Genomic DNA, 18,194 nt, shown 5'->3' with positions numbered 1-18,194 from the left:
GGAGTGGGACAAGCCCCTGCGCCCCAACCCTGCTCCCTGGCAGGAGCGCCAGGGCGGGGCAGGGTACTGCAGGCAGAAGGGGTGGCCTGCTCTGGCTCCACAAAACTGTAATCCGCCAGTGTCCCTACCACAAATCTCCCTAGAAAAAACACCTTGTTCTTTGCCTTCCCAGGGTGACAGGGGATTTGATGGTCAGCAGGGAGCCAAAGGAGACCAGGGAGAGAAAGGAGACCGGGTGAGTTCTGCTTCACTAAGAGCCAAACTCCAGGGCCCTTGAAGCTCGTGTTAGTGGGATCAGGGCTCATCCCTAAGTGTTAGGAGTTTGGTAACTTCCCCACAGGAGCCTTCTGCTGCTGCTATGGCAAACCCCAGCATGATGGCAGAGCTCTGGTGCCCTGACTTGCTAATTGCTGGACAGTTTTCAGACACTGACCATCGGTAGCTTGTTGCCTGTTAACCAGAACCGGACACTGATGTGTCCTGTAGGGTGTAAAGATATGCCCGGCCAACTGGAGAACCATGATTTTCTAACCAAGACAAGGGTCCCAGCACTGACTTGAAACTCCTCAGCATCCTCCCTTCCAGAGGATTCTGGCACGGCAGAACCGGTGCGTCAGGCTGTAGCAAAAGTGGGACTGGAGCAGGGTCAGTTCACTGTTAGAACTCCCAGCTGGTGAGAGCAGTCGCAGCCCTGCAGGCCTGGTGGAGAATATCTGCGATTCTCCCACTGACAACTGGTACCGTCTGACATCTCCCCACAGATCCACTGCTGTCCTGCACCTTGGGCAGGGGCGGGGTAGAGCATCTATGCCATATTGCCAATCCCAAGTGTTCACAAATCAGGAGTCAAGCCCTAAAAAAAATCTCAAGATTGGCTGAAAATTTGACTTTTTTTTTTTTTTTTTTAAACGACTACATGTTGGGTTCTTTACCTTCTGGTTTGGGGGCCTTAAGGATGCACTCGGGACACATTTTTCAGCTTCTGTCTGTGACCAGGAGGGCGAGACGCTCATTCTTTTAAAATGCAAGTTGAAATTCTCACGTAATCACAGAATTTCAGGAGCTGGGGTTCTAAGAAAACCCTCAGATATGCTACTGTGATGAAATTGTGAGAGTTGGCCACATGTCTGTCAATAGACGACGCCTATCTCAAATGGTACAGAGTGGGTCCGTGCTGCGGGAGATTGACTCGGTGTGGGCCAAGGTGCCAGTCTGTCACACTCTGTTTGTACTGCCCTGTGTGGGTTGTGCCCTTCCTAACCCCTGCCTCTTTTCTCAGGGTACTCCAGGCATTATTGGCTCCCCAGGCCCTAGGGGCAATGATGGAGCACCTGGCCCACCTGGCCCCCCAGGTAGTGTTGGCCCTAAGGGCCCTGAGGGGATTCAAGGGCAGAAGGTAAGAACCTCTTCCCTGTGCATGGCCATTTCCCTACAGCTTCTACCTACCCCTCCCGACCAGGGCAGTGTTGCCCTCTGAATGGCCAGTAGGTGGCGAGCTCCTGTCTCTTGCTGCCTCTGGAATTCCACAAGGAAACAAAAACTGGACCCCAAACCCCAGTGTACTCCCAGCCCTGACAACAAAGGGACCAGTGTCTGAGGGGGAGCAGCAGCCCCTTTTCTGTGCAGCACTCAGGAGCAAGAGACCACCTGAAGGGAGAGAGTGAGCTTGCAGGGGTCCCTTGGCAGGCGCAGCGTGGAGCAAGCAGTTCCCCTTCTCCTCCCATCTGTTTCAGTTCTGCCTGGTCATATCCCCATCCCAGGGCAGTGAGGAGGGCCCCGGACCTGGCTGCAGTTAGCAGGCAGCGAGGAGATGGTAGTTAGACTCTGTTTAAGCAGGATCGGCTCCATCCACCTTCTGAATCTATGAACGGTGCCGTGCGAGTGATGTGCAGAGGCTGTTGGAGTGACAGGCAGTGTTGCTCGCTGGTTAGAGCAGGGAGCTGGGCGTCAGACTCCTGAGGCCTATTCCCAGCTCTGTCACTGGCTCACGCTTTGACTTGGGTCAGTCTCGTAACCTCTGTCTGTATCTCTGGGATGATTTCCTCGCCCTAAAGGGGCGGTGGGCTTCATTAATGAATGCTGCAGCATGCCTCTGGCCCTGAGCTGGCAGGTACCCCGCAGGGGTGCAGTGTGTTCATTCTGGCTCTGTTCTGGAGCACTGCTATTTCATGACCTCCCATTCATGCACAAGATCAACTTCAGGGCTGCCCTGAACCCAGCCCGAGGGCACCGTGTGTGGTGTCTTCCCCCCAGTGCTGCATCTTTGCTCAGATCGGATTGCTCCAGTAGGGGACAGTTCTCACCTACCAGGGCACGAGGACCCACGTTTGAGAACTTCTCACTGGGGATAGGGAGATGAAAGCAGAAGGGTCTAATGTTTTGGAAGCGGCTGAGAGATCTCTCTCAAAATAAGTGAGACTGTCAGGTGTACCAGTTCGTTTAGAGCCGTGTCTAGGGAACAGCCCCATTCCCTGCAAGAGGGAGCTCTGGGGCATGGGGAGGATGGTAGATCTGGTTCTGAGATACTGCCCAATCCTAGAACTCCCCTTGCCGGCCAGTGTTTCAGTGTGTATGTTCCTGCTGCAGGGTGAAAGAGGCCCCCCAGGGGAGTCGACTGTAGGGACCCGAGGCGTCCCTGGGATTCCAGGAGAGAGAGGAGATCAGGTTTGTAAGCATGTTTCTGACGCATTGGATGTGCATTGTCTGGTCAAATGCTTGGCTCTGCCTGTACATATTCGCTGTACCTTGAACCCCACCCCCGTCAGGTGACGAGGAGAGCTTCCTAGGGGGCTGCCAGGGTTCTGCGGAGGGTGGGTGTCTCTTGGCTCAGGGGTTGCTGACCACATAGCATGCCTCTTGATTTCCTATTTGGCTTGTTTTCAGGGGAATCCGGGACTCGAAGGCTCAAGAGGAGAGAAGGGGGACCCTGGCATGACGGTGAGAAGAGAGCTCCCTGAGGTCTTGGAGCAAAGCCCTGACCCACAATGACAACACATCAGTGCTACTGCGCAGTCAGTCAGAGCAGTGGGATACTTCCCCCTCCCAAGGGCTGGGACTGGCCCCTGAGTCCTGCCTTCCTTCATGGCAGGCTCGAGGCCTTTTCCCCTTTACAGTTTCCCTCCAGGTCTGGTTCAAGTGTTGGATTGCTGGAGTGGGGGAGACTGCTCTTTTCCCAGTGATTCCCAGAGCAGCTGAGGCAGGTTCATGGTGGGCTGGGGGGGCCGGAAGACATCTCTTCCCTCTCTCTTCATTCCCTTGGTTTTCTCTGCAGGAACAAGAGATCCGCGCATTTGTCAGGCAGGAAATGAGTCAGCACTGCGGTAAGTGAGGCTTCACCTTCCACTTGGGGCTGACTGACTTCTCAGCAGCACCACAGCTCTGATCGCTTATTGCTACAGAATCGTCCCCTTCGCGGTCTCCTCCTGTGCCCTCTGTCCCTTTGCCCCTTCCTCTCCCCTTCTTTTGGTGACGTTGCATGTGCCATGACTCCCACATCTGGAGGTGTTCAGAGTACAATGGGCCAACCCCATGCGAGCGTTAGGGGCCTATCAGTCTAGTCTGGCTCTCTGTCCCTTTCCTGGTACCTGGTGGCGGGGCAGGTCTGTGCCAAGTGCCAGGATGCTGGAGAAGGCTTTCCCCATGGATTAACCTCCTCTTTTCTCTTTCTCTCCACACAGCTTGCGGAGGGCAGCTCTCCTCTTCTGAACCACGTAAGCACTGATTTCTTGTGCACCCTGTGCAGTGCCGAGCAGCAGCAGCCCTGTCATTTGACGAGCAGGTCCGTTCTCCCAGATATGTAGCAGGTTTCACGAAAGGGGCATGGCCCCTGCTGGAAGGTCGCATGCAGCTAGCTCAGCCCTGTAGGACTGGCCAGGTTGGCAGATTGCCAACAGAAGAGGCAGCCCTGTGGAGATGCTGGCTTGGCAATGAGCCCTTGGAGACTTGGCAAGAGTGGCTGGGTTGGTAGGGGAGCTGTCACTGAGGGTGACTGGCTAAGCCAGGAGCAGGAGATAATGGAAGCTGGAGTAGCAAGGGCAGTAGAGGTGACGAGTGACATGCTGCAGTTTGAAACGTTCCTCAGCAAGGTCTCAAGTCTGGCAGCACTCGGGGTGTCAGTGAGTGCAGTGGGGATTCCGAGGGGGTAGCACCAGGGAGAGAATCCCTGTAGGCAAGGAGCACTCAGTAGACGCCAAGCTTAGAACTGCCAATAGGGCAGTCTCAAAGCAGAGCTCCAGAGGCCGGACAGGAATGCATGGCCAGGCATCTGACAGCAAAAGGCGAGTGCTGCACTGGGCGTCCCCAACCTGAGACAGCATCGGACATGCTACACCAAGATTAGCAAAGAGAGTCACAGCAGCCATCCCTTCTCTGGACCCAGCATCCAATGCGGTTCTCCCCGACTCACTTTGGACAGACTGCCAGTGGGCACAGTAATGTATGGGTAGTCGTGCCTGGAGAAGCCAATACTTGTCATACCAAGGCACCAAATACATGGTAACAAGCTTGTAAAAGAACAGTTACTGTGCAAGCCAGGACTGAGAAATCACTGTAGCCAATACACTAGAGTAAGGAGAATAAGATGGCACAAGGACACTGACAGACTCATCCAGGGTGAGATCCGTTCCTGCACAAGCGCTAAGGCTGGTATGGATCAGTGGAGGAAGGAAAGAGAGGGCTGGTGAGGAAAGCAAAGGGGAAGAAGGAAGGAGGGTTTCATAGCAGGTTCCTAGAAATGGTCAAAGAACAGCTGAAGATTGTAGGGAAGAGGAGGCCAGCGGGGCAGCCAGCAGCATAAGCCTGGCAAGGAGGAGCTATGACGCAGAGGTAGGTAATGTTTGGGCAAACATGAAATGAATTATTTGCCTGATTGTTCTCAAAGGAGGATGGGGGACACATGCAAGGAACAGACATAAATCTTCCAGGAGAGGAAGAAGAAATACCAGAGGAAATCAGGATCACGGCAGAACAGGTGATCGAGAAAGCAGAGCATCTTTCTAAACCACCCATGCCAAACCCGCCCAGAGCAGAGCCAAGCAGACTCCATCCTTGAATGGCAAGAGAGAGTGAGAGAGATTATCTTCTAGTAGATAATTCCACACCGTTTCCAGCCAGACCCAGCAGGCTGTACCAAGCTGGGAAAAGGCTGAATTTAGTATCAGAGGCGTCATTCGTACAGGGCACAGTGTTCAGGGGCTTCTCAGCATTCCTGTAGTACCTTCCTATTTGTGTGTAGAATCTGTGACCACATGCCTCATCCAGAGCTGTGAGTGAGCCTGCCTCATATCTGGGAAGACCTGTGCTGTGCTCATCTGTGTCTTGTCTTGTCCTCCAGTGGTGTTTGACTAGCAGCTGCCTTGTTGTTTTTGTATATCGTTCAAACTCTAACCCACCAAGGACTATGTTCAAGAGCATGTCTGCCCCAGTTCTACTGAGGGGATGGGGTGGATTAGGATGAAGGGAATCCGAAGAGAGTATATCTCCCTTTGTGCAAGCACCCTGCCTTCAGATCTCTTTCTGCTGGTATTTCCAGCATCTATATTGCCATCCCCTTGCAGTGGAGTAGGTAGGGTGAATTTTTCTGTATAGCCCATGTCCCAGGAGGTCCTGTCCCATCAGAGGCAGGAGGATACAACTGTAATGATTATGCCACAAGCCAGGGCTGATGCAGACAAAGTGCTGTTGTGCAGTGTCCAATGGCGGGCTGCAAGAGGTGGTCCAGACCTGCCAGTCTATGGTGCTTCTCTTCATAATGGCTATTTCCTCCCATAGGTCTCCAACGCAATGCTAGTTTTGCACCATGTCTGACTGGCTGTTAGCAGCCCTAGAAGTGGACAGGGCTGATGCTGCTCTTGAGCATTGGCCTGTGGCTTGTCGGGGGGAGGGGAGCCATGTCAGTCATTTTCATGTCTTGTTTGATGTCTGTGCTGTGTCCTTGCCTCTCTTAGGTCTTCTCCCCAACTATCCATCCACCCAACCATTCCCATCTGTTAATGCTCATCTAGTCCCTGTGCTTAAGTTGTCACACGCTGAAGAAGAGGAGGGTGAGTCTTGTCTCTTTGTGCCCTGTCATAATACTCCTTCTCCGGTGCTGTCTTTGTGAGTCCTGCATGGAAGCTTTGCCATTACAGTGTCCTTCACTTGCAGGTACCAAGTGATTGCAATACCCGCCTTCTGTAACAGTAACTCAGAGAACCTAAGGCAGCTGCAGGCCATTTAAAAGTAGAGTTCTAGCTATTTGTTACTACCTTAATGCTAAGATGCACCTAGGTATGGGCCATTGTATTATGACTTAATGAAAGGCATCTGCGTTCTCGCAATGATGTCTTTGCTATGTCGTCAACCGCCAACCACCTTTGGATCAACTGATCAGAGGGACAGGCGAGTGAGAGTGATGTGCAGAATGAAAGGAGTGTTGTTTATCGAACAGCTGGAGTGCACGAGGTGCTCAGGATGAGTGGGTAGGTTCATGGAAAACTAAACAGTGACTGAGTAGAGGAGTAAGTGTATGGGTTGGATAGATACTGCAGGATGGTCGCATGGTTTATGGAAGGGTATGTGATGTAATGGATGTGTGAATGTCTGGGACGACCGGGGCATGGATGAGTGACTATGGATGGAGAGTAGATGAATGGATGGGTTCATAGGTTGAGGGGGTAAAAGGTATGGGAAGAGGGTATGTCTGAAGAATGATGGGAATGTGAAGGCAAATGTGTAGAATGACTGGAAGGATTCATTGGCCGGATGCTACAGCACAGCTGGTTGAAGTGAACTGTAAAGCAGCATAGGTTGGTGGGTAAACATCTAAACCTGAATTGCATCCAGTAGTAAGTGAAGGTGGCACAAATCTTCCCTCTAGCTCAGGGATGGCCAATCTGTGACTCTGGAGCCACATGCGGCTCTTCAGAAGTTAATATGAGGCTCCTTGTATAGGCACCGACTCCGGGGCTGGAGCTACAGGCGCCAACTTTCCAATGTGCCGGGGGTGCTCACTGCTCTGCCACAGGCCCTGCCCCCACTCCACCCCTTCCCCTGAGCCTGCCATGCCCTCGCTTCTCCCCCTCCGAGCCTCCTGCACGCCACGAAACAGCTGATTGGGAGCTGTGGGGAGGGAGGGGGAGCACTGATTGGCGGGGCTGCCGGTGGGCAGGAGGCACTGGGAGCGGGGCAGGAGAGCTGAGTGGGGGCTGCTGATGTATTACTGTGGCTCTTTGGCAATGTACACTGGTAAATTCTGGCTCCTTCTCAGGCTCAGGTTGGCCACCCCTGACCTAGCTCCTTTTCCAGCTTCTCTGTTGTCCCGTTGAGGTAGGGCACAGAGAGATTTGCAGAGATAAGGCTCCAGGGAGTGTGTTCATTCCCCATTGATTTAATTGTTAGCATTCTCGGTGACAACCTCTTTGTTCCTCCTGTGCCCTGCCCCCACACACCCCTTGTCTGCTCTAGAACATTTTGTATCCGTTTTCCAGCCATAGTGACCATTCCAGTAAAATGAGCACAACATTTTCTAGGGTAGCTTTAGCCACACAGTTCCCTGTGCTGTGACATTGCACCTTCAGGCAAGTGACCCCTGTGGTACAGTTAGTCACTGGGCAGGGCAGCCAACTCATCTCCCCCCGGCTACCTTTGTGCAAACAAGCCAATGCACCAGCCGGGCAATTCAGTGGCATGTTGACCAAGCCTGTTATTGAATCTGCCATTTTCATCAGCCGCTCCCAGAATCAAAGCTGAAGGCCAATTGTCGTCATCCTAGGAATGATGAGGGATGAATTCCCACATGACTCGCCCAACAAGCCCAGTGACCCCATCCACCTGCCCTTCCCACCCTGCACTTCCCTGTCCCGTGGCCCTTCTCATATGGCCGGTGTTATTTTCCAGGGGACGAGGTGCGTGTTGTGAACACAAATGACCCTGAGTATGAGCATGTCTACGCAATGGAGTACTACGAAGAGGGCCTGGAAGCTGATGGGACAGAGAGCACCATGCTGAGCGATGGTGAGTTTCCTTAACCTTCCGACAGCTCTGAGGAAAATGAGACCTGCCATGAGACTCTCGGGGGTGGAGGGGAGCAGAGAAAAAGCAGCAGCCTTGGTTTTATAGGGACAGTCCAGATTTTTGGGTCTTTTTCTTATATAGGCTCATATTACCCCCCCACCCCCATCCCGATTTTTCACACTGGCTGTCTGGTCCCCCTCCCCACAAGTATCAGGATTGAAAGGTGGAAGATGCTGGCTCCCCTGAACTGTAACGAAGCCTCTCCCTGGTCACACCATGCACAGGTCACCTGCCCTTTCAACTCGAGATCGGAAGTCACAAAAATGGGGTCCCAACTTGCATGGGGAGAAATGGCAACACGAAAGTAGCAGAGTTGCTTGAAAATCCTTCAGAACTTAACTATTGTACATCATTGCTATGCTATCTCCTCTCCTGGTGGCAACCTTGTGGTCCTCCTTTTTGCTGGAGCTTTCTGTTGGGATCTACTTTTTATGAGACAGGGAAGGCCAGCAAGGTCCTGGAACCCTTGTGAAATACCTCCAAGGACCACTGGTTCCAAATTTCCACACCCAAATAGCCTTATAGAAAATCAGCAGCTTCAGACTTTAGAGAGAAGACTTTTCTCTCCTGATTATCCAACACCATTCAGTGAGGTCTCCATAAATGGCAATTTCAAAGTCATCATCATGCTTCCCATTGGATGTGGCATCTACTGTCCGTGCCAACATTATGGCTAAGTCCTGGGCTCACCTACAAGAATCTAGCAACTAGCTCTTAAATCATATTTCTTACATGTCTCAAAGCAGGGCATAAAAGCTTCCTTTCTACCTCTTTAAGGTTTCAAGGACTTATTTTCTGCCCCATTGATACTGGAGGTGTCCACCTTGTTGCTGTATTACAAGAGTTGATTTTACTAAATAGCAATTACAATGCACGTGATTTTTGAATTTTAAATGCAGGCTACGTAAGCTGAGGTTTCACATAAAATACTATCACCAAGCATATTTAACAGGAGGATCCCGCCTTTTTTCCTGGAGAGGCCACTTTTGTTGTGCCCAAGAAGGAGTTCAGTCTCCATAGCCCAACGAGCCGTTGGCTTCTCGGTCACAAGTGAGATCAAGTAGGGAAATGTTTGCCAGCTGTGCTGTGATTCTGTTTTGTGGGTGCTTGTCCACTAAGAACTGGACAGAGACCCACCCACTTGTTTCACATAGGCCGCCAAACAGCCTTCAGATGGTAACAGCTTCCACTGGGCCAGGCTGGGCACAGTGAGTGAGAGGTGAAAGGCTCCGTATCCTGTTCCCACCTCACATGCCAGGCAGCCTCACTGCAGGAAGCAGTCACGCACATGACTTTACCAACTCCTAATGACAATGCTTCAGCCACCAATCCAGTACAAGGTTTGAAGCATATGGATGGATCACATAGGCTTTCAAGAGCTGATGGTTTATCCAGCAGATGCAAATCTTAGTATCAGGGTTCAGGACTGACAACGCTATCTAAAGTGCTGCCATAGTGCCAGCATAGAATCCAGGTACTGACCTTCAGGTTTGGGTGAGACGATATTGTGACATACAGGGATACAATTCAGACCAGTGGGGGCCTTTGTCACCCTTGTGTGCCTTACAATGCCTTGCTGAAGTAGCTCCCACCTGGGCTTTTCACAAACAGCCAAACAGCATGCAAGCCACACCTTGCCCGTTACATCCTGGCTCTCACCAGCTTTGGTTCTACTGCAGAGTGACCCCAACGTGCCCTCAGTCCTGGATTTCCCCCCATAAATGTATGTCCTGTACTGCCCAGCCCTCTCCTGGACTGTACAAATATTTTAAGTCCTTTATTCCTTTAAGGGAATAATATATCGGCTTATTATCTTAAATAGAGTTACCCAGACATTTCAATTTAAACACACTGGATTAGATAAAACAGTAAATCAAGATTATAAACTACAAAGGGATAGATTTTAAGTGAGTACAAGTAATGAGTCATAAAAGTCAGAAACGGTTACCAGAGAAATAAAGATAAAAGGCCTACTAGTGCCTAACTTAACAAACTATATTAAATTCAAGCAAAATTTCTCACCACATGCTTCCAGCAATGTTAACATGCCCCACCCCCAGAGTCCAACAGCTGTTTTTCTTTGTCATCTTAGGTGCAATGCTTGAGACAGACGGAGGGAGAGAGAAAGAGGGGAGGTGTCCTGGGGCGTTTTCCCCTTCTTTTTATAGTTTGTTCTTCTCTTGAAAAACATTTTCCAGCTGAGAAGTAGGAGACAGAGTCTGTGTGGCAGGATGTTCCCTGCTGTTTTTCCTACATGTTTGAGCTTTCTTTGTTTTCCCTTCCTGCTTGATGACTCTGTTTACTGCTTAAATGCAAATTAAGGCAAACATACACTTCTTTGTTCCAAACAGACCAGTTTGGTGCTACATGGGTCTTGAACATGCACTCTTAACGTGATACAGGGGAACCTTATTGTGATAGGTTCCCCCTGGAGTGCCACCTGGAACTGGGGTACCCCTGAGCCCTCTGACTGACCAGCCTGGGCTCCCTCTCACACTTGACAAGCTCTAGACCACTCCAGGTCTTACACTTCCACCAGCATTTACACTGGCAGGGATACGCCAAGCTGCAGTTACATGCAGGCTTTGACCAGCCATTGCATGAACCAACAATAGAAAGGCTATAGCCAAGATTACTCCCAGCCTAGAACCAAGGAGCTGTACCATCCTGCCCAGATCAAAATCCCGACCAGTATGAATTTATTACTCAGTTTGCCTCTCCCTCCGTATGGAGAGGAATATGCACACTTGTGGTAACTAAGCTGAGATTTTCCCCAGACTCTTAAAGGCACCCTGGTTTAGGTTCAAATTTAAAACAAGATCTACAAAAAGATAGATTTTAAGTGATAGCAAACAGATCAAAGCAGATGATCTAGTAAATTAACAAAAACACAAACTACGCTTAACATATTGGAAGGATAGGATTTGAATTAACAATTTCTCACCCTGGCTGATGATACAAGCAGGCTTGCAGATTCTCAAGGCACAGGCTGCACTTGCTTTGCAGCTTGGGATCCCCACCCCCGTTCCAAGTCCTTTTCTTTCAGAGCTTCTCTCAGGTGTTGAGTTGTGGGGGAGTGAAGAACAACAGATGATGTTGCTCCCTGCCTTATATAGCTTTTCCATATGGCAGGAACCCTTTGTGCCAAAAACAGTTCCCAGCCCAGTTTGTGGAAAAATACAGGAACCCAAAATGGAGTCCAGAGAAATGTGGTCTGGTCGCATGCCCTTGCAGAGTCATAGAAGCCTTTACTTACAGGCTGGCTGAAACATCCCCAGGAAGGCTTAGCTATGCCACAGCCCATTGTCTTTGCTGACAAGCCATTAACTGTCAGGTTTCTTCATTGTTGTACCTGAAAGGCTGGCTGTGGGTGTTTTCCAGAGTAAGCCCATTTGAAATACAGATCCATAATCAATATTCATCACTTCAGATACAAAAATGATACATGCATACAAATAGGATAATGGTATCCAGCAAATTATAACTTTTCCAATGACACCTTACATGACCCATCTTGTACAAAATGCATCATAATTATGCCATAATCATATCATGATAATATTACTATGACAAATATGGGGCGTAGTGTCACACTTACAACTTCACATACAGTATTGCCACACGTATTTTATCTGGACAGTACTGACCGGCAAATTGAGTTTTGAAATTATACTTCACAAGGCATACCTTATACAAAGATTATTACAATAGTGCATAGGGTGTAAATACAGGGGTGTATTCCATCAGACCTCCATCCTTACAAACCTGCAGTAGAGTTAGCCACTGGCTGACCTGGAGGCAGCAGGTCAGGGCCCTCTTTCCCGGACAGGGCATCTGCCACCATATTTTCTTCTCCCTTGGTATGTACAATCTCCACATCAAGTTCTTGTAGTATAAATCTCCAGTGCAGAAGCTTGGAATTTGAGCCATAATTTAGTTTAACTGGATCAATGGATAATGATTCCTTAAAACTCTGAACTTCCTGTTAAAAAGATAGGGCCTAAACTGCTTGACTGTCCACACAATTGCATAACATTCTTTCTTTATGACAGAATAATTTTGTTCAATGCGTGTCAATTTCTTGCTTAAGAAAGCAATGGGGGTGTTTCTTGTTGTTTTCCCCTGTCTGCATCAGGATAGCCCTTAACCCAGGGTCTGATGCATCTGTGCACAGTTCAAACATTTTATCAAAATCTGGACCAGCTAGAAGAGGCTTTTTCAGAGAAGACTTTCTGTAGCTTATCAAAACTCTCTTATCATGCCTTGTCCATACAACTTCATCAGACTGTCTTTTTACATAGACCTATGATTGCAGATACACAAACCTTCTGTAATAGTTTACCAGACCTATGAAAGATTGAACCTGTTTTTTGGTTTGGGGTATAGACCAATTTACTGTGCTTTCAACTTTCAAGGGTTATGGGGATATTTGACCTCTCCGTACCCAGTGTCCCAAAAAAGGAACTCTGGCTGCTCCAATTTGACACTTAAGAAACTTTTATGGGTAGGCCTCCCTTTTTGAGCTTTGACAGCACCATTTGTAAGTGGGTGTTGGGTTTTTTTTGTGATCAGCACAAATGTTGCCAAACATTGCAATGTCATTGACATAGGCCCTTGCAAACCTCTGTGAACCATTTAACGCTTGGCTGTCCAGCCTCTGAAAGGTGGCCCCTGCATTAATTAACCCAAATGGTAACTTTGTGAACTCAGAGAGCCAGGTCGGTGATAAAAGCGGCATCATTCTGTGTAGCCTCATCTAAGGGAATCTTACAATAACCTCTACCAAATCAAAAAAGCTGAGATATTTAGCTTTGCTTAAGATATCTAGCATATCCTCTATTTTAGACATAGGATAAGCATCTGGTACTGTGACCACATTGAGTTATCTGTAATCAACACAAAACCTTACAGTGATATCTTTCTTAGGGACCAAGACCACAGGTGATGCCCAAAAGCTGTCAGACTCTTTAATTACAAAGCATGTTAGACCTGGGAGTATTTCTGTACAAATTTGTTCCTGCACCTTGCCAGTAGCCCTGTAGATCTGCTGGGAGGTGGCTGTGGTCTTTCTTTAATGATTTTGAGTCAGCCAAGTGTGTCTGCCCTGGCTTGTTAGAAAATACGTTGTGGTTTTGCAGCACAGACAACACATCTTCCCTTTCAGCTGGTATGAATGCACTGCAGATATCAGTGCCTTCCAGAGTTGAATCAGTTTGGCATTCAGCCATTAAATCAATGAGGTGGTATGCCTCAGTTTCCCCTTCCACAGAGGTATGACCAATGCAAAATGTTTGTGTCTTCCATTCACATATAAACTGCCAACCCCATCTGGCTCCTTTCCATTTCTCTTTAGCTGTACCTTACTGGGGGTTTGCCTTGGGTTCTGAAGGGCAAGAGGCATCCTAATGTCTTCTGATGATGATGATTTCCTAGGTATGATGTCAGAGGAGATTTTTAAGCATTGATCTCTTTTCTCTCTCAGCCCCAGGGAACCTAACCAGCAAGTCTGTTCACTTTTTTTCCCTCCCAGCTGACCTATGCAGCTTGCCCCTGGACGAGGGAGACTGTAGCAGATTCACACTCAGGTGGTATTATAACCAAAAAGTGGCAGAGTGCCGGCCTTTCGTCTACAGTGGCTGCAGGGGGAACCTCAACCGTTTCTACACCAAGGAGGACTGTGATCTCCAATGCAGGCACCAGGCAGATTCAGGTAGGGGACCAGCAGTGCCGCTCCTCTCCATTGCCAATAGATCTAGGACAATAAATGTCCCTTTGTGCTGATTCATCCCAGAAAGTAGGTGAAAACGGGCAGGCTGTAACAGCAGTGTGTTTAGATGCTGGGGTGTAGAGGTCCTGATTCCTAGTTGTCTGCTTTTACCGCTCTTTCCTCTTTCTCTGCAGATGCCCAAATTGCTGCTGACAACACATCAGATACGAAGAGGAATGCGTAAACTGCCCTGTTTTAGTGGGGTTTCCCTGTCCAAGGGGGAACTGACCAAAGGGAGAGAAGACCCCACCTGCCCTCTGAGTGAAAGACTTACAGGCTCCTACAGGGGAACCTACCCTGGGCCTGCCCCAGGTCCCAGCCACACATGGTGCGTTTGGTCTGAGACTCTCCTTGTTGCCATCTCTGCTCCCTACAGCGCTGCCCCACATGCCAGCTTGCTGGAGCAGAGACTTGGTGCTATTTCGCAATGAGTGTTTGTGCTGCTCTTGGTTTTACTTTTCTTATTATTTTTAAATTAAGGTGAAATTTTTATCAAATGGAAAAAAATATCTGTAACCTCTTTAAAAAGCCAACAGTTCTGAATTAGAGCTTTTTAACTTATTTGATGCTGATTAAGAACACACAGAATGCGTTAGCCGGTCCAAACCTGTTCATATTGCCACTTGCTTTATTTCTGGTTCAAAGGCCTGTGGGCCCCTGGTTGTGAAATGGACTAGCCAGCTTGAATGTCTCCTAGCCAAACTGCTCCTGTGGAATTGGCGAACCACTCACTCAGTGAGCAGAGCTGTGAATGGCATCATTGCACAAAGCCCCTGGATTCAATGCCAAAGTTTGCATGATGTTAATTCTCCAAAGGGTAAAATCATCTTGGTTTTTGCGTGGAAGCTGCCCCCTTCCATCCCCCAGGCACTGGAAATGCTCCTTCGTGGCTTGTAACGCTGTGCTTTCTTTTCTCTTGCTGTTTGTCTTTTGGGGGGACTCGTTGGGCTGTTGGCAATTCCACCCTTGGGGCTGCCAAAGGAATAGAACATACAGGCTGCCTTCCTCTCCTGGCATATCCCAGGCATTTGGACTGTATCAGAGAGGAGGAAACACAACCCAGTTGGGCAGCCCTTGAATCTTAGAGATGCGATCTCACGGCTTGGAAGAGATTGGCCAGGTGTCAGTTCTCCTCAAGCCCCAGCAAGAGCCAGAGCCCAGGAACCTTCTCTATAGGCAATTCCACCATTCTCAGCCTAACTCTTCTCTTAGCTCCATGCTCAGAAGCCCTCGCAGACAAGCATGTTGCAAATAGCAAAATACGGTTTACTGCTTAGCAGCGGAGATCAGCCTCTCTCTCATGGTCTGTGCATTTCCCTCTGGATCCCCAAGAAACCTGTTCTGCTCCAGAACAGGATTTGCCAAAGGAAAGGACCTGGTTGGTGTCTCAAACCTCCATGCTCTGATAGGACCAGACTGTTTGCATGCTCCATTCGCCATCATCTCTGCCTTTTTTTCAAACAAACCATTTTATAGTAACTAAGGGTGGTGGGTAGGGCTTGTTAAAGGCACTTTCCTGTTGGCCTCCACCAAATCCTGGATGTTAGCTACATCTCCCGTGTGCTGCTCCCCTGCACTGTGTGCTGCTTGATGTCTGCAAACATTCAGTTGGGATAAAACAGCTGGGAAATTCAATTCACACCTGACTGGACCTCCGGTGCAATTTTGTGCCCAGGCAAAGGTGATTTTACAGAGGCCCCTGGGAATATCCAAGACCTCCGATTAAAGAAAAGAAATCAGGATGTTGTAAAAATTAATTTTGGATTCCAGATAAATTCTAGTCAGGACCATTTGCAAATTTCACACCATGTAGAGACTTGGGATTTGGAAAATCATGATTTTTATTTAATTACTAATTGAATTAACCTCTCAGGTTCCAGGCGGGGGCTTCACAGGGGTTAAGGCTGTAACATCTGTGCTTGTTATGCCACTGGGGGAGGCATAGACAGCTGTGAAAGAGCAACAAATCTGTCAAAGGAGACATTCCCCACCTCCTCCAAAATAAATTTCATTTGAAGAAGTTTCACCTTAATCCTGAACAGTAACCAACATTCTCAAGCAAGAGTGACAGTATTGGAAGAAACCCAAACAAAGGCCAGAGCGTGTTTGTGTACGCGTGTGTGCGCGCGTGTGGATTTGTCTGTATGATGCACATTGATCCACACCCATTTTAACAATGCTTTTCTTGAACCTAGTGGTGCTGAACCATGTTATGAGAATAATCAGGGAAACACTGAGGATGGTGCTATGCTATTGTAAGTTCCTGCCATCATACGGCATTTTAAAAAGCTTTGTAAAAACTGTTTGCAATCCCGGTTTTATACCATCACCCCTTTCCCCACCCAAAACGCTGTGCCCCCGGTTGGATGTGCTCGCACTCTCTTTCAGTTCTGTAAAGTGTCAATACAAACCTCCCATCTTTACACAGCTGTTCTGAAAAGGGAAACAAGGGTAACCGTCAGATCTGAAACCATTCCAATGGGTGGGTGTATATATGATCTCTATATATTGCTGCACTGTGTGTGTATATATGTATACAACATGTGTCTGTGTGTCTGAATGCAAGGGAGGTGTCATTTAAAGCTGCAGTAATTGGAATCTGATGCAGTTATTGTAATGATCGCTAACGAGGGAACACCCTGGGCTAAGACACAGGCATAGACAGATTTCACTGGCTGGTCAGAAGTTAGGGAGCCACAGTGTGACTTTAAAAAGATTTTCTGTAGTCATCGGGTCATGTTCCTATGGAGTGGCTTGAAACAGGTGTAGTTGAGGGAAATGTGACTGGTGTTTCGAGTCTAGGTACAAAGTGCCTGGCTTCGTGTGGTGGGGCAGTCTCTTGCTATTGAAAGATTGCCTGGCTGAACAGTACAGAGTAAGAACTATGCCTGGGAAGACATGCGTATGCAGCACTGTTGTGATCTCAGTGCATTTACTGTGGATCTCCATTTTGATTACAGTTCAGATCCTTACTAAAGACTACTACTACTACTACTGTGTTTTCTGGTAATGGCCCAATTCTGAGGTCTTGGCTCCTGACACAGTCCTAAGTAACCAGCAATATCTTAGCGGTGCTGATGTGTCATGTCACCTGCCCAGCTGGAATTGTGCTGTGATGCTTTCAGCAACCTCCTCTGAATTTGTCAGGCTTAGATCTTCAAAGAATGGGTGTGAGTGCGAAGCCCCCTGCTACAGTAATGGGCACTAAAACATCTGACTCGGTTGAGGACAGACCTTCTCCCTGCCTGCATGGATTGCCCACTCCCATGGGATGCCTGGTCAGTGCCAGTGCTTTCACAGGTATTCAGCACTGTGCAAGAATGACAATGGAAACAATCTTTCAGCTTTTTCCATAAAGGTCTCCTGGAAATTGAGAACCACCATCCTCCTTACATCTGGGCTCATGTGACCTTGCTGTAGATCATTACTAAAGATAAAGTGTATCAGCATGTTCCCTGCCTCTTTTGGGGGGAAGTGTTTGTTAGCATCCAGTGGTGAGTTTCACTTCAGTGTCACCTGGCAACAGCTGACAGAGGCAAAAATACCACCCTGCCTGGCAGTGACTTTAGAAGATTTGTCTGGATAGATTCAGAGAAGGGTGACTAGATGCAAGTCATGTTGGGTGGTGGTTGTTTTTTCTGTCAAGTGCCTTTCATGACATATGGTGCAAAAACTCAAAATCTGGCAAATAAAAGTTTGTGATACCTCATTTCTGTTGGGCTTACCAGTCTGTCTGTTAACGCTGTGTCTCTCCCTACCCACTACAGAACCTCTTGCTCATCGCTACCTCACAGTGTTTCTTCACTCTTCACTTGCTGGAATTTGGGGGCCTTTAGAAATGTGTGTCTGTCTCTCCATCACTGGTAGTTACAGCACCAGACTCAATTGCCAATTGTCCCTTTTGCTGGTGAGATCCCCATTTTAAGTTAACTAAATGGGAGACGATCTGCTTTCTTTCAAGGCCTTTCACCAAGGCTGAAATAATTATTTTTGAAAGGGTAACCATTGAAGTTTTGTTGGCCCAAAATACACCTAATTTTTGTTCTTAAGTCGGTTTACAAAGTCCATCTAATCTTTGTTGCTCTGTTTATATTTCTTTGAAAAACACATTTGTTTTTTTCCTTGTCATATAAAAAGCCATGACTCATGAGTGACCTGAGGATAGCAAACCAACATGAGTGCCTGGTGCTCACATGCAACTCTACTAAGATGATCCAACTCTTGGCAATTTGCCCTTCAATAACTAACCAGTACATGCAGTCTAGCATCTAGCAACCCTACAATAACAACCCCCTCTCGTTTTCTGGTGCCCAGGGTGCAGTCAGTATTGCACCAGAAAATGTCTTATCTTCTGAGCAAAAGCAAGGTCTTTCCC

At 48.4% G+C, this 18,194-nt stretch overlaps 1 protein-coding gene across 1 annotated transcript in view; it reads left to right on the top strand.

Annotated features, from left to right (window-relative positions):
- Window positions 1–17,528, top strand: part of COL7A1 (collagen type VII alpha 1 chain) — a 106,297-nt gene extending 88,769 nt beyond the window's left edge. The window contains exons 112-121 of the mRNA XM_054034096.1: window positions 173–235; window positions 1,280–1,396; window positions 2,587–2,664; window positions 2,884–2,937; window positions 3,272–3,320; window positions 3,678–3,710; window positions 5,946–6,041; window positions 7,876–7,992; window positions 13,583–13,762; window positions 13,954–17,528. Of these exons, the coding sequence (XP_053890071.1) occupies window positions 173–235; window positions 1,280–1,396; window positions 2,587–2,664; window positions 2,884–2,937; window positions 3,272–3,320; window positions 3,678–3,710; window positions 5,946–6,041; window positions 7,876–7,992; window positions 13,583–13,762; window positions 13,954–14,003 (837 nt within the window). The 3' untranslated portion in view covers window positions 14,004–17,528. The remainder of the gene's footprint in view (window positions 1–172; window positions 236–1,279; window positions 1,397–2,586; window positions 2,665–2,883; window positions 2,938–3,271; window positions 3,321–3,677; window positions 3,711–5,945; window positions 6,042–7,875; window positions 7,993–13,582; window positions 13,763–13,953) is intronic.
- Window positions 17,529–18,194: the final 666 nt, after the last annotated feature.

Source organism: Malaclemys terrapin, chromosome 7, assembly GCF_027887155.1.
Source record: "Malaclemys terrapin pileata isolate rMalTer1 chromosome 7, rMalTer1.hap1, whole genome shotgun sequence".
Classification (NCBI taxonomy): domain Eukaryota; kingdom Metazoa; phylum Chordata; order Testudines; family Emydidae; genus Malaclemys; species Malaclemys terrapin.
This window is presented reverse-complemented; position numbering and strand designations above follow the sequence as displayed.